Raw genomic sequence first — 15538 nt, forward strand, 5'->3', positions numbered from 1 at the left:
AATTGTACTTCTCCCAAATTTATTTGGAAATTAGTATTTTTGTTTTTGTGTATGTGTGTGTTTTGCTAGGGACTGAACCCAGGGACTAACACGTGCTAGGTAAATTCTCTACTACTTGAGGCTTCCTCCCTACCCCCGCCCGCTTTGTCTACTTTTATTAAAGAGTTCTTAGTCTAACTAGGAATACATTGTAGTTGATATGAGAAGTTTTTCTCTTTGATTTTGCAATTAAATGGCAAATGTATACTACAGAAAGTTCCCTCGTTTGGCCCTTCAGACCAGAACAAAATGTGACTACAGTGTGCTGAAGTGAACTTGACAAAAAAGGTGAAATAACCCTTTAAAGAACCTTTGTTAGAGAAGGGTATTCCCTTTTCCAAGGGAGGGACACAACATATTGAGTAAAATCATCCAAGAATTAAATCTAATTGGTAGGTGGAATAGTAAGCAGGCCAATTTTGGCTAAAACTAGAGATTCATGTTGTAAACTCACTGAGGTTGTTTCCTATGAGTCAAGAAGTTGGGAGTAGGAAAAGAAATAGTTGAGGACCGTGACTTTAATTAAATGAAGGAATTAAGAAAACAAACCTCTGGTTGTCACATTATATCTGAAATTTCCTCAAGGTCTCCTTCCCTTGCTTTTCTTACGGGCACAAGGACCAATATGTCCAGAAATCTCTGAAGTCAGTTTGTTTCACATATTTCCCACTACCTCAATACTTAGTCTTTTTTAAGACTAGTCTAGCCATTAGTTTAGGAGAGCTACTCAGCGTCAGTATTTTCTAATAATACCAGTGTGACAAATGATAATTATGTCATAATATAGCTGCAGGAGCAACTTTTTTTGTTGGCTGAACCATAACCGAGTATAATTATGACTCATGTACATTTCTTTCTTTTAGGGATGGCCTATGTATGCACAGCTACTGATTGATTTATTCAAATATTTAGCGCCTTTCCTTAGAAATGTGGAACTCACTAAACCTATGCAAATCCTCTACAAGGTAATTTATTTGGATTTATAAATTAACTTCCAGAGCTAAAAATACTTTTGCGTAGGATTATGAGGCCTTACTTTTATTAAGCTTTTAAAGGATAACGTACATTCAGAAAAGCGCAAAATCCATGTACTTGCATTTGGATGCTATCACAAAGGGCCAGAACCAGTTCACACTTTGGCATCAATTCACTTTTCCATATCTTGGCATATCTGATTTTTCAGTTTCAGCTATTTTAGTAGAATTTTATTGAGGATTTAATTTGCATTTCCTTAATTGTTCCTGATTGAGATTTTTGTGTATAAGCCTTTTTGTGATACTCCAGTATTTTACTCATACTTCTCTACAGTTGTTCAGTTTTCTTATTTTTCAATTTTAATTCTTTTTTTTTTTTTTTAATGGTACTGGGGATCAAACCCAGGGCCTCATGCATGCTAGGTAAGTGCTTTTACTTGGGTATATCGTTTATTCCCTTATTTTTAAAAATAAAATTATTAACATATTATGGGTACAAACTCTTTTTTTGATACATATTCAAATGTCCCACGCTTGCCTTTTCATTCCTGTAAAGGAAGGGGTGATTTGAGGGACCTTTTAATGTTTACTCTTGTCAGATTTATCAGGTTTCTTCTTATACTGAATGTGGCCTTTTGTCACTTATGTAACAAAGTTGCTGAAGTGTTCTATCTATATACTACCTTTGTACTGAATTGCTGAATTTGTTAATCTTTTTTTTGGGAAGTGGGGTTTGGTTTTGGTGGTACTGGTATTTGAACTCAGGGCCTCAGGCTTGCTAGTCAGGCGATCTACCACTCTGCTGGCCCCTTACTAATCTTTTTTAAGAACTAATTTTTAGTTGTCTTCTCCCCGCCACCGCCCGCCTTTTCTTTTCTTTTTTTTTTTTTGGCACTGGGGTTTGAATTCTTCTCACTCTTGGTAGGCAGGCGCTCTTACTGCTTGTGCCACTCTACCAGCCCTCTTTCTGGATTCTGAAGATAGATGCCTACATTATTGTATTTTTTTTGTGCACAATATTCTGGCATTTTCATTTAAGGCTATAAACTCATAATGCTTAGTTTTTTAGTATTATATTTAAATGTAAATGTTTTGATAGATAACCTGATGATTTGACTAAAGGCTATAGATTTGTTATTGAAGTATACTTTTGGCCTTTTTTAAATGAATTAAAAATTTAAGGAAAATATGTTAACTTTTTTCAGTGTGGAAGGTTTTTTTTCCTTTTTCTATTTTTTCTTAAAATAGGGTACTTTAAGAGTGCTGCTGGTTCTTTTACATGATTTCCCAGAGTTCCTTTGTGATTACCATTACGGGTTCTGTGATGTGATCCCACCTAATTGTATCCAATTAAGAAATTTGATCCTGAGTGCCTTTCCAAGAAACATGAGGCTCCCAGACCCATTCACTCCTAATCTGAAGGTAATGTTCCAAGTAATTCCAAGCAAAGGTTGTAATAATTTGGTTCTTTCTCTGATGAGTGGGATGTTTAACCCCCTTTCTTCTCAATACACAAACACACACATTAGGTTAGGGTACTATTTGTAGGAAATAATCAGGAAAAATCCTGATGGGGTATGGTAATGCTGCTTCTGCTGATTAGTTCACCATATTTTTCTAGTTGCTGTTTTTCATATTAATCTTGATACTGTAATTATAGAACCCCAGCCTAGGTGTTAAACCATTGTCAGCCACGCACAACAGGATCACAAATCAAACAGACCTTTGTAAATCCATATTTCACAGGTGTTTGTGAGTGTTCTTGTGTTTAAATTATTGTAGTAAAAGAGAACAGGACCACTTATAATCACACCACATTGATGTGTTACTATTTATTTTAATGTATTTGCTACTGTATTTTTGTAACCCCAACTTTGATGTGCACTTTTTAAAAACGTGGTGAATGTAATGTCCCCTTACTCTGCTGGGACTTCTTTTCAAAGGTTTGAGGCTCTTGGAGGTGAATAAGAAATCTTCTAGACTCATTCTCAAATCTAAGCTTCGGAAAAGTTGGTTACTCATGCAAATTAGACCTGTCCACAAAAAATACTTCTCTTGCCTTGTTTTTGAAAAGAAAGAAATTTTACAGAATGAGAAATTCCTTTCACTATAGATTAAATAAAAGGTAGCATTCCACAATTGAAGACATTTATGTGAGTTTTTGAAAAACAATCCTACCACTTTGTAACTTGGGTACAATTTGTTAAACTTCTACAATTTATTTATTTGTGGTAGGTGGACATGTTGAGTGAAATTAACATCGCACCCCGGATTCTCACCAATTTTACTGGAGTGATGCCACCTCAGTTCAAAAAGGATTTGGATTCCTATTTAAAAACTCGATCACCAGTCACTTTTCTTTCTGATCTGCGCAGCAACCTCCAGGTTAATTGGCTTAAGCTCTCTGCTGTGTGTTCTGTGGAAAGTACTTCATATGCACCATCCTGTGTGTGGTACATTTTAGGAACTGGTATTTTCAACTTGATTTAAAACCATACTGTTATATCAATTGGGTGAGCTTGAGTAGATTATATATTTTACTAGTATATTTAGTTATCAACACAGTGCTACAGCTTCAGATCGAGACATGGTAAGGGCTTGATTTTCTTTTAAAAGTAGACACCCAGCAGTCATTCCATATTCGTATAGAAGATTTTCCTAAGCAAGGGGACTCTTGTTAGATTTGCTGTATGGAATGACTTGAAGTAGAATATCTTTCCGTGCCATTGTAATTTTCATAATTGGGACCATGTATGTTTTGTCTTGACAAATTTCAGTGCTACGCTGTGAGGACGATAATGGTATTTGTTTGGGTTCCCAAGGACAATCATTTCCACTCTGGGGGCAGCTATATATTTGTTAACTAACCTCACTAAATTGAGCAAGGTTCTGGTATTTTAACTACAGAGAACATTGAGAGCAGTTTAGCTTTTCCATGGAGGCATAAGAAGACTTTAGAAATAATGGTGTTACAGTCAGTTGTTTGGGAGTAAGTTTTCTGTTTTGCTTACTTAGGTATCCAATGAGCCTGGCAATCGCTACAACCTCCAGCTCATCAATGCACTGGTGCTCTATGTAGGGACTCAGGCCATTGCACACATCCATAACAAGGGCAGCACACCTTCAATGAGCACCATTACTCACTCAGCACACATGGACATCTTCCAGAACCTGGCTGTCGATTTAGACACTGAGGGTGAGTGAAGCTGACCAATCCGCACCATAAGGTTTTCTGTGCTTTTTTCCACAATCTGATCATAAAAAAAAAAAAAAATGAAACAAAAGATTTTAAGACATAGTAAAAAATGTACTGTAAGGTCGGGCATTGGTTCAGGTGACTCAAGGGCCAGAGTTCAAACTCCAGTACTAACAACAACAAAAAGAAGAATGTACTGTCAGCATAACTATAGATCTGGCTGTTTTTGTTTGTTTGATAATCGATTATTCATCAGTCCAGTTGAAAAACTTGCTGTTACCTGTTTTTGTTTTTCTGGATTTTTTTTTTTTTTTTTTTTTTGGCTGTATTCAGGTTTGAGCTCAGGGCCTAACACTTGCTAGGCAGGTGCTCTACCACTTGAGCCACTCCACCTATTTTATGTTGGGTTTTTTTAAATAGGGTCTTGTGAACTGTTTGCCTGGGCTGGCTTCAATCTGTGATCCTCTTGATCTCTGCTTCCCGAGTAGTTAGAACCGGCGTTCAGTTGGTTATTTTATCTTATATTGGATCTTATCTATTCAATGTACAGCAAAGCATAAAGGAAAGAATTGCCCTAAATCCTGCCGTACTGGTTAATATTTTGGTGTGTATGATTTCAGTGTTTTAGTGTGAAATTGAACATACTCCTTTTGGTAGTATGTTTCAACATAGGCTCCTATTACAATAGGTTGTGTTTCTGGAACATTTATTTGTGCCTGTTTGCCAGGCAGCATGTTGAGTGTGAAATATAAAGGGTAATGGCTATGACTTCTCTACATTTATTTGCAGGAAATAAACAGTATAACTCATTGCAGTAATAAGAGACAACTGGATACTAATGGCTCATGCCTGTAATCCTAGCTACTCATGAGGCAGAGATGAGGGGAATCATGGTTTGAAGTCAGCCAGGGCAAATAGTTCATGAGACCCTATCTTGAAAAAAACCTATCACAGAAAAGAGCTAGTGGAGTGGCTCAAGTTGTAAAACACCTTCTAGCAAGTGTGAGGCCCTGAGTTCAAACCCTAGTACCACCAAAAAATTAAAAAATAAGAGACCCTAGTTAGGTGCTAACTAGCTACACAGTCTTGACATTTTTGCATAGTTTCCTTTCAAAGAACTATTTTAAATTTGCTGTGGACTCTTAAGAGACTTAATTCATCTTGGATATATACTGCTTGCCTATTTTTAGAAGAGATTTGAGAGAGCTTAAAATCAGTATTTAACAAAATTGAATATTGTTATTTCCAGACCTCATCAAAAAGAGGATGACACTCTTTAAGGAAGTGTTAGGGTTACTGTGACAGTTTTATAATCATGAGTAATATTAAGCAGATCAAACTGCAGAGGCAGAAATGTGAATCCAACTCTTCTGTTATGACATTAAATTATCTGCAGAATGTAAAATAGTGACAGCATTAAATTTTTGGAGGAAAGTATTTTTCATTAACATGTTTGTCATAGGGTGAGGGTTTTTTTTTTTTTTTTAAGTATTTAACAATCTTAATTTTCTAACATGGAAAATTTTTCAAATGAAACCCACAGAAAAGCTGGGCGCCAGTGGCTCATGCCTGTAATCCTAGCTACTCAGGATTCAGCGATCAGGATGATCATGGCTTGAAGCCAGCCTGGGCAAATAGTTCTGTGAGATCCTATCTTTAAAAACCCTTCACAAAAAATAGGACTGGTGGAGTGGCTCAAAGTGAAGGCCCTGAGCTCAAGCCCCAGTACCACAAAAAAACCCAAAAACAAAACAAAAAACCCACAGAAATAAAAATTTGGGGGGTTAAGAGAGCCAAAGATCCTCTATGCCTACCCTTATGCACACTTTCAACTTTCAAAAAGAGTTTTTTCTTTAACTGGAGTGGACCTTGTCAAAATAAATTTTTCTTCTTTTAAGGTTGGTGGTGTGGACCAAAGCAGCTGGCACATGAACACTATCCAGTAACCCTTACACAGTTTGGGGGAGTGGAGGAGTCTTAAGCTATTTCTTGTCAGAAACCCAAATCCTATATAGAACTGTTTGGCCTTTCACAGCTAGTCCTTGCTAAATATTAGTCTCTTTTAATTTCTAGGCCGGTATCTCTTCTTGAATGCAATTGCAAATCAGCTGAGGTACCCAAACAGCCACACTCACTACTTCAGCTGCACCATGCTGTACCTTTTTGCAGAGGCCAACACCGAAGCTATCCAGGAACAGATCACAAGGTGAGAGTTTCTTTAAATGCCTCAGAATGGTGCCCTCCTTTCCATCACTTTGAATTTGAGTTCTTTGCATTCAAGAGTTCTGGTATCTTTTATATTCCTAATACTGTGCTAAATGTGGGATAGAGTTGCGAACAGAGAGATTGTCCATGCCCCCCTAACATTTAGTCTGATGGAGAGAGAGCAACAAGTAGCAAATTAAAAAAAAAGGGCTCAGTGTATTATTAGTTGAAGGTTAGGTGTTTCTTGGTAGTTGGAGCAGGATTTGCAATGAGTCCTGAATCATGCAGGCTTATTAAAGACTTAAGGATCTTGAATTTTCTTTTACTACCTTTGACTTACAAGGTTTTAAGCAGGAGCAGTAACAGGGTCATGCTTTCATTTTCCCAACAATAGTAAGGAATCTTTCAGAATGTTTGGACTATATATAGGATTGGAAATTGAGAAATGGGTAGATTCCTGTGAGATACAAAAACTTGTAGAGCTTGTCCATTCATCTGAATAGTGTCTATGGTGCTGAATATGGTATTCCTTAAGTTTACTGCCAGAAATTAACTAATTTTATTGGATGTTTAGATGATACTATGCCATTTTGTAATTTCTTGACCTTAAATCTTTTTTCCTTTATTTCTTTAGTGCAAATTTAGAATTACAGGCGGCAGGTTGAAGGATATGAATATTGAAGCCACTACTTGGTGCCGTTCAGGAAAAATGTCACCAATTTACATATGCTAATAGTGTTTCCTATTTCTTCCATTGTTTCCTATTTCTTCCATTTTCATTTGGTGTTTATTCTTGATTACTTTTTGTGTACCATGTACTCTGCAGACTTTCTGCCTTCCATCTTATTCTGAATAGCTTTTAGATAGATACCATTACCTTTATTTTAGTACTTGGCCTTCTGAGGCTCAGAACTAGAATTCAAGTCCCCAGATATTCTAACCAGAATCCATCTTCTACATTAACCAAACTATGCAGATTAATTTACCTAAGGGTAAAATCTTTATAACTGCCTTAATAATAGTCAGGTAGACGAGTCAGCAGCAATGGCAGCATGGTCATGAATTTGTTTCTGTGTGCATTAACTAATTCATTCTCCCCCTCTCCAGGGTTCTCTTGGAACGGTTGATTGTAAATAGGCCACATCCTTGGGGTCTTCTTATTACCTTCATTGAACTGATAAAAAATCCAGCATTTAAGTTCTGGAACCATGAGTTTGTACACTGTGCCCCAGAAATTGAAAAGTGAGTTGAAATCTAATTATCTAGCAGTGAAACAGAAGAATGACAGACATTTAATATCTCTAACTTGGGTTTGTTTGTAATTGAGACCATGGTAGCTAAAGCAAATACAGCTACATTTTCCTTAAAATTAAATGTGTATTTGTCTCTACTCAGGTTATTCCAATCAGTTGCACAGTGCTGCATGGGACAGAAGCAGGCTCAGCAAGTAATGGAAGGAACAGGTGCCAGTTAGGTGAACTGCATCTCTCTTGTAAAGGCACCAGCCTTGGTCTCACCGCACCAAGTTCATAAACTGAGTGAAGAATCCTTTGAGGTCCTCCTGACTTTCCCAGCCCTTTGGTTCTCAGGTGTCTACCCAAAAATCTACTTGTTGGGGTCAGCCTCCTGTCTATGTGGGCACACGTTCCAAAGTTTAAATGCATTTTTTTTTTGACTTGGCCAAAATTTAGATGATGCTGTGAATATCATTTTGAACTTGTGTAAATATATGAAAGAGAAAACCTTTGTCTGAACTTGCTGGGTTTGTGCAAAAATGTGTCCAAGGCAAGTACATAAACTGGTACCTTGTAATAAAGAGGCAGCTGATGCCATGCTCTTGTCTGAGGGCATAGCTCCATGTCTTCTGACATTCCTGGTATCCCAAAGAACAGTAAAATATTAAATTCTTGTGATGTATTTTTTTCTTAATGTGGATAGGAGACCTTGAAAGCCACTAAGTTATTAAAGACATGGATGTGCTAAGGTATGATCTGCAGGGAATATGGGATGGGCTGACAGTTGAGGTTGGGGCGGGGTGGGAGGGCGTTGCTTGCCTTTGCTGGGAGCCATTGTAAAGCTGACTGTAGGGAAAGCATTTGTGCCAGCTTCTCGGTGCCTCACTTGAGGAAAAATCAAACTAGATCTAGAGGCTGCTGTCCCACCCCCCTCCCCGCCCCAATTCCTCTTCTGATACTTGAAAACTGGGAAAAAAATTGTTCTTATCACTCAAGCCATATAGTCCAGTTGAACAAAATGTCAAAAACCAAAACATCCTCTTTTTGTAAGGATTTTTAAAGTTTTGTGGTTTATTCTGAAGCTTTTCTACTTCCTGTGCCCTAGCTCAATGACTTCTTGGGTGTGTGCAGACTACAGCTAAACATTAAAATCATGTAGCAGCAGCCAGTACTGGTAAGGAGAAAAGTAGACAGCCCAGCCTTGCAGAGCTCAGCCATTAGGACACCACTTCTTGAATGATACAACTTTTATAAATACTAAGCTGGAGCTTTTTTGACCTTGAACTCCTGGTCCTCCTGCCTCAGGCTCTTGAGTGCTAGGATTATAGGTATGCGCCACCATGCCAAGTAAGAAAATTATTTTTGTATAGCTTTTTTCTGTTTCAACAGAAGAAAACTTGAAACTGGAAAATCTCTGGTCAAATTAAATTACGAAACATCCCACTTAAATTACTGTAACCCACATTAAAAGTTTCATGGCTGGGGGGTGGTGGGCAAAAAAGTTCAAAAAGTAAACAGCTGGAGTCTTAACATTAGTGTGGTGTCCTTGGGTATCTTGGGGTAGATTCCTTCAAGGGTGAGTCATACCATCTGCAGAGTGCTGGTCCCATAACTGGTCATAAGCAACCCACTCTGCTGCCCAGCACCAGTCCTGTCTGCCAACAGAATTGGGAGCTTCGAAAAAGGTTTAGTGACTTCCTCCACGCAGACCCAGATTTGAATCAGGTCTGCCTCCAAAACCCTTATTAAATGCTATTCATTCCATCTTGCAGCAGAATGAAACAGCTATAGAATGCAGTGTTAAGTAACAACTGGAAGCCTGCTGATCCCAGTCCTTAAAAATGTCACTTTCCTTAAAATAGCACACCACCTCTGCTACCTTCTGGTACGTTGTAACAAAGGCCAAAGATCCAAATTTTCCTCCTTTTCAAGCAGCAAGGAACAGCAGTTCATATTGAAGTTACTGATTTTCCTTCAAGCAAGAGGGGACCTTTTAGCTTGTCATTTCCAACAACCGATGTAAGATCATCTTCTGACCATAGCGAACCTGTAAGGCCTGCTGTTCCCTCCAGCTGAGTTTGGCATAGATCTTATTACTAAGCAAGTCTTGCTCTGCTTTTAGGTCTGTGGCATAGGTCTGCAGAGTCAACAGAACACTATCTTGAAGAAGCTGTCTCCATGATGCTTTAAGTTTGGGGATATTTGTGATAGTCAGGCTGTCCTCTCTGCTTTCATCCTCTCTCCATTCATCCCGGTCTTTATACTCTCTGAACTCCACAGCAGACATACACAGTACCTAGAAGCAACCATGGGTCCCTTCAATTACAAAGTATTTGAAAATGCATACTGGGTTAGTGGGGCTTGATCCCACCAAACCTCAGGAGCACTATTACCCACTTTTCCTCTCATCTCTAGCTTTTACTTCAGTGTAGACACTGAAGCTGTTTATCAGCATGGCATGGTTATCCTCAGTCCTTTACCCTGAGTGTTGTGGTCAGCTCCTCTTCAGTTAGCACTTCTTCACGCCCAACCACAAATGCTCCCTCTTCCCCCACCATCTCCAGCTTGCATAAGAAATCCCAGCGCTCATACAGCAGGAGCCTTTCAGCTGTACTTTTAGCTCCTGTAGATAAAGTGAAAATCTCAGCAAACACCATTTCCACAACTCAAATGCTGTTCAACAAAGCTACTATAGGCTGGGGTAGGCAGAGACACAGCTGTCAGTATTAATGAGACTCACTCTGCACTGCAGCTTCACGAACAGTCACCATCTGAATGTCTGCTGTGTCATCTGTGTTGTCAGGATATGGTTCGACAAAACCATACATATGGATCAGTTGCCAATTAGCCATTTGCCCATAAGTGTTGAAAATCTCCTGGCCTTTAGGAATGGGGCGAGTAGCCACCATCCGAAGATAATCCTGAGATAAAAGGGAGAAACAGAGTAGGCCTTTCCCTGGCCACTCCCATCAGAACTACTTTGTTCTTAGAAGCCTCCAGCAGGTGCGTTTGGCCTTTGACTGAGGCTGCATCTATCAGCAGTCCTACTTTTACTTCCAGATACTTTAGAATGAAAGGGGGTGAGACCAACTTTTAAAAAGGTCAGCTTCATGTATTACTAGATACACCTCTACTAGCTCACCTTCAGCACTTAGAAGTTGCAAGTTTGGCAGGCATGATGCCCATAATCTTTGCTACTTGGGAAGCAGAGTTCAGGAGGATGGAGTTTCAAAGCTAGCCTGGGGAAAGTTTCTGAGACCCTATTTTGAAAACACCTAATACAAAAAGGGCAAAGATGTGTTCAAATGTTTTTTAAAAGCATACCCAAAGTACATCTAGGGGTGAGTTCAAAACACAGTCGTCGTCCTACCCGCCCCCCCCCTCAAAAAAAAAAGTACATCTCAGGGGAGTTTTAGGATGAGGAAAATGGAGCCCAGTGACTGACACTGGTTGGACTCCAAAGGCTCCAAATGCACTCACCGCAGAATACTCTAGATTGGCATTGTGATTGGCTGAGTGGTTTAGTATGTCTGCAGCAGGCACCATCAAAGGCGAGTTTGGCTCCTTTTCGTCGTCCTCTTCCTCCAGTGGTTCTTGAAAGCTGTCACAGGGAGAACTTGGCTAAGGCCCAGTCCTGGGTAAGAGATTGGGGGTGGAGTTCACTGCCGTCCCCCCCATTTTGCCTCTCAGTAGGTTCTAAAGATAGGGTTCAGTTCTCCAAGTTCCTTCTCATTTACCTGTAGGCCATAACAAGGGCCACAAGCTGGTGATAGAGTTCCACGGAGCGAACTCCAGACCTGAAGAGATCTGGGTGGGCTTCCATGAAGGGTAGGACGATGGAAGAGTACTCGCTGCGGATGTTGGTCAAATCCTTCTCCACTGCCTCCAGGACACCTGTGCCCTGCAGCAGGCGCCGCCGCTCCTCCTCTGGCCTGCAGGGACAGCCCGCCCAGCTCCCTTCAACACACCCCGCCGCCTGGTGTGTGGGAGCCCTGTGCCCAGGACGGGGTGGCTGGAGCAGGCTGATGAGGGTGCTCCCCCACCCCCTCCACGGCTCTCACCAGAACATGGGATGCTCCAAGCGACCCAGCTCAGGCCAGAGCGCAAAGTATGGGTTCCAGGGTGAGTCTGGGGCCTGAAGCTCGTGGAGCAGCGCCAGCAGCAGCGGCACCCAGCCCGACTGGCTCTGCAGCGCGCCTCGCTCTGGGCAACAGGGAAGACACAGAGTGAGCAGGAGCGCCGGCGCGACTCCGTGAGCCCGCGCAGGTGCCCCGTCCGAGAAGTGCTCACCTCTTTCCAGTAGGCCTCCGATGGAACAGGTGTGCGGCGACAGGAGCGCGGCCCGCGGAACCGCGAACAGCAGCTCTCCAGGTTGCACGCTGTCCAAAGCCACCATGCCGTAGCCGGCCACCGTGCCCTGCCTAGTCACCACCACCTGAGCGAGGGAAGAGCAGGTCAGAGCAGTGCCAAGCCTCGCCGCGCCTCTTCCATCTCGTCCGCCCGCGCACACACCTTGGGATTCAGCTCCAGTCCCACTCGCTGGCACCAGCGCAGGAAGCCAGCCACAGGATCCGTGTCGGGCTCCCCGCCGCCCGTGGGCCCCACCACCTGGGAGGAGCGAGATAGTGACGCGGCCCCGCCCCTGGAGAGCCGCGGGGCCCGTCGGCGCGTGCGCGGGAGGAAGGGCTCGGGCGTGTTGGGTGGGGAACACGACCTCTGAGGACATGGGACCCGCGAGAGGAGCGTAGGGGCGAGCGAGCCACACTCGGGCCGAGGTAGGGTGAGGCGCGGGGCCTCCGCCCTCCACTCACCCGCCGCCGCTTGGCCTGAGTCGCCATGGTCCAAGTGCACGCCGCCGGTCAGTGGGTCCGCGCAGGCGCTTCCGGCGCCGCTGTGACGCGTCGGAACCACGTGGCCGGCGCCGGGCGGAGGACAAACGCTAACCCGCGTCAGGTGGTTCCTCCCTCCTGCGGGCGTCCTCTTGGGCGCTGTTGTTTTCAATTGGGCTTAGAAAGGGCGCAGCTGGAGTGTGAAGAGGGCGTGGTTCAGAGCCAGACACCGCCGGGAGGCTGTCTGTCCCCGGGATCGGTGACTTCCTGGGTAGAAATCTACTTGAGAGCAGTTTGCCTGCATGTTTCGTTTGGAAATAAGCATGTTCCCAGGCCTCTCCCGTCCTACCCCCTCCCCTCCTACCCCTCTGACTGCATACAAGTTGGTGGTACTGGGGTTTGAACTCGGGGGCTTAAGCTTGCTAGGCTGTCGTTCTAGCTCTTGAACCAATCTGCCCTCTTATAATATTCCTGTTTTTCATATGCATAGAATATGGCGGGTTCTTGAGTTTTACTTTGTTGACACACAAAGGAACTCTATCCGGTAAGTAATGAGACACTGATTAAATTTAGAGCAGTAACATGCTGTCAATTTTAAGAAAAGAGGCAGCGAATAGAGATTACAGGAGTGGGTTTTAAAGGCAATCGATGCCAGACTTCACTGTTTGGTCTCTTACTGGGGCCAGGTCATCAGTTTCCTCAGCTGAGAGGAAATACTTCTACCCTGCAGAACTAATATTAAGGTTGGTAAAAATAAATGTGTATACGTATATACATGTTATATATATACATATATGTGTATGTATATGTATATGTGTATACACATATACATGCAAGCCCTGTAAGTAGAGATGGGCGAAACAGGCACTCTCACCCCCCCCCCCCCCCGCAGCCCATGCGCTGTGGGCAGCCGAAGCATTCTGTCCATGGCATCACCACTCAAGCACTTCTTAGGTTCTTTATTAGTTTTTCAGCACAATTAGCTTTCTACATCGACAAGGGTTTTGTGTTGTTTTACATGTCACCTCAAAGTCTCATGACATCAGCTACCGGAATACACAAAATTAGGCTCTTCACTTTGTACAGAGAGGAAAATAATAAAGGACATTAAAAGTCCACCTTGATCAAAGTGACAGCCTCCAGTGGAAAACCACACACAAGAGGACCCAATATACATATGTATATAATGTATAGATATTTATAGATCTCACCTGAAAGAACACAGCAAAAAAAAAAATTCAGTACTCGCAGTGCTATCTACAATAAGAAGGATTAATTCTATCGGCTTTAAACGGTCACATTCAATATTCAAAGGAAGCACGTGAGCAGACAGAACTGGGGACAGACTACACTCCACCAGGCTCTAGAGCAGTCTAGTAATGGCTTAAGATTATAGGAGGGGGGTGGCCTGTGCTGAGGAAATATGGATGTAGGTGTCCTCTTGGCCTCAGGACACCGCCCCCCCACATACACACCCCCCCCTACCCCCTCCACAGCCCTTCAGTTTTTCTGTGCACTCTCCCATCTATGTTGGGGGTTTGTGACAATGGACTTAGCATTGGACAATGATCCGGGAGATTCTACCCGGTAAAGGTGGGTAGATGGGAAATAAATGGTACAGTCCTGAGCTGCAGGTGGCAGAAGGGGGACTGGGGTGTTTGGGGAGCCCTTCTCTAGGCCTTGTTCACTTAGGAACCTTCAGCTCCCACTCCAGGACCCAGCAAACCCCAGTCCTAACAGGAGGTGGTGACATCTAGCTGTCTTGGACTGGCTCGCTCCAGTAAACTTGCTCTCTTGCCGATGCCTACAGGATGTACTGCACAGACTGACCAGGGCTCTGCTAGAAACACCACATGGCTGCTGAGTGGGCTGTCCTCTGTGGAACCTGAGGCAACAAAGGAGTCTACAGGACTCAGCAACCTTCTAGCTCCCAAAGGCGGCACCAGGGATACCCATGTGAATAATCCCAGCCTTCTCTCTCTGCCCCCAGTCAGGTCACTAGAGAGACAGGACCAGGTAATTTCTGCCCCAGGGAGGCCTTGGCTCAGGATGGGACAGGGCAAGGTGGCGGCAGAGTATATGGGCTAGAAGGGACAGTGTTGGGGTTCCTGCCCTCAGGTTCTCCATGTTCTGTCTTCAGTCCCTGCCTGCCACCCAGAGAGCACCAGGAAAAAAAACCACTGCCAGGTCATGGTGCCCCCCACCTTGTGACTACTATCCAGATGATTGTCACCTTTACTCCAGATCAGAAACAGGTAGTACAAATCAGAAACAGGTGTGCTTGGTGGCAGCGCCTAAGGGAAAGAGGCCTTCAGAGGTCCAGGGCTCCCTGCTGCAATCTTCTGGTTTCCACATCAGTGTTTGAGCCCAGCACCCCACCATCTCAAAACCCCATCTTCTCTTCACGCCTGCCTTCCCGAGGGGTGGACCCATGCTCTTTCCTTAATTTAGAATGATCCTGGATCCTGGCCTTAACAAAGGACTCCACTCTTTCCTCAGTCAATCCCCAATTGCCTCAAGGCCCCACTCCCACTGTGCAGGGGTTGGGGCCATATCAGCCAAGAGAACACACTGAGGGATGTGGGGTGGGGAGGAGGAGCCCCTCAAACCATCTGAGACTGTTCAGAATCTAATTGGATCCCCTCATTGTTTAAACAAGAGAAATAACCTTATTTCCTCCCCTTTGCCCTCACAAAAATAAACTAAAGGGAAAATGTGCAGGGAGATGGCAGGGGTCCCTCAACAGGGGCGGGCGTCTTGGGTGGAACTGGTTGGTGCTTCAGCAGGACACCTCCATGGTGTGGTTGACCTGGCCTAGCCCCTCACTGCTTTCTGAGTGGGTGCAGGCCTGGGGGCGGCTGCCATCCACTGAGCTGGCACTGGTGAGGGATGCAGTGCGAGAGCGTGCCAGACGTGTCATGCTGGCCGAGGGCACTGTGGACAAAAACAGAACAGGTGTGAGGACGCACAGGTAGGGCCTGGCATCAGCAAGCGGGAAAAGGAGAACACAAGCAAAGCGGCCAGCGAGACCCAGCCTTTCAATGACACAGAGGCCCATCC

The 15538-nt window shown here is 43.5% G+C and overlaps 3 protein-coding genes across 18 annotated transcripts in view; 1 reads left to right on the forward strand and 2 right to left on the reverse strand.

Annotated features, from left to right (window-relative positions):
• Cnot1 (CCR4-NOT transcription complex subunit 1) overlaps window positions 1–8323 on the forward strand; it is an 82930-nt gene extending 74607 nt beyond the window's left edge. For all 11 annotated transcript variants that reach the window (XM_020172728.2, XM_020172735.2, XM_020172733.2 and 8 more), the window contains 7 exons: window positions 903–1004; window positions 2262–2435; window positions 3249–3398; window positions 4029–4209; window positions 6283–6415; window positions 7522–7656; window positions 7810–8323. In XM_020172728.2, the coding sequence (XP_020028317.1) occupies window positions 903–1004; window positions 2262–2435; window positions 3249–3398; window positions 4029–4209; window positions 6283–6415; window positions 7522–7656; window positions 7810–7888 (954 nt within the window). In that variant the 3' untranslated portion in view covers window positions 7889–8323. The remainder of the gene's footprint in view (window positions 1–902; window positions 1005–2261; window positions 2436–3248; window positions 3399–4028; window positions 4210–6282; window positions 6416–7521; window positions 7657–7809) is intronic.
• A 109-nt stretch (window positions 8324–8432) lies between these two features.
• On the reverse strand, window positions 8433–12562 carry Setd6 (SET domain containing 6, protein lysine methyltransferase). Of its 2 annotated transcripts, XM_020172741.2 has the most exons (9): window positions 12461–12562; window positions 12162–12257; window positions 11940–12084; window positions 11711–11852; window positions 11387–11581; window positions 11130–11250; window positions 10390–10570; window positions 10130–10272; window positions 8433–9945 (listed from the first exon to the last, which is right to left on the reverse strand). In XM_020172741.2, the coding sequence occupies exons 1-9, from the start codon at window positions 12485–12487 to the stop codon at window positions 9643–9645; spliced, it is 1353 nt and encodes a 450-aa protein (XP_020028330.1). In that variant the 5' UTR covers window positions 12488–12562; the 3' UTR covers window positions 8433–9642. The 2 variants fall into 2 exon arrangements, with proteins under 2 accessions (XP_020028330.1, XP_020028331.1); XM_020172742.2 differs by lacking the exon at window positions 12162–12257 and having other exon boundaries at window positions 12461–12557.
• An 860-nt stretch (window positions 12563–13422) lies between these two features.
• Window positions 13423–15538, reverse strand: part of Ndrg4 (NDRG family member 4) — a 40913-nt gene continuing 38797 nt past the window's right edge. For all 5 annotated transcript variants that reach the window (XM_020172721.2, XM_074055918.1, XM_020172718.2 and 2 more), the window contains one exon: window positions 13423–15412. In XM_020172721.2, coding sequence (XP_020028310.1) covers window positions 15258–15412 — 155 coding nt within the window. In that variant the 3' untranslated portion in view covers window positions 13423–15257. The remainder of the gene's footprint in view (window positions 15413–15538) is intronic.

This window comes from Castor canadensis, chromosome 15, assembly GCF_047511655.1.
Source record: "Castor canadensis chromosome 15, mCasCan1.hap1v2, whole genome shotgun sequence".
NCBI lineage: Eukaryota > Metazoa > Chordata > Mammalia > Rodentia > Castoridae > Castor > Castor canadensis.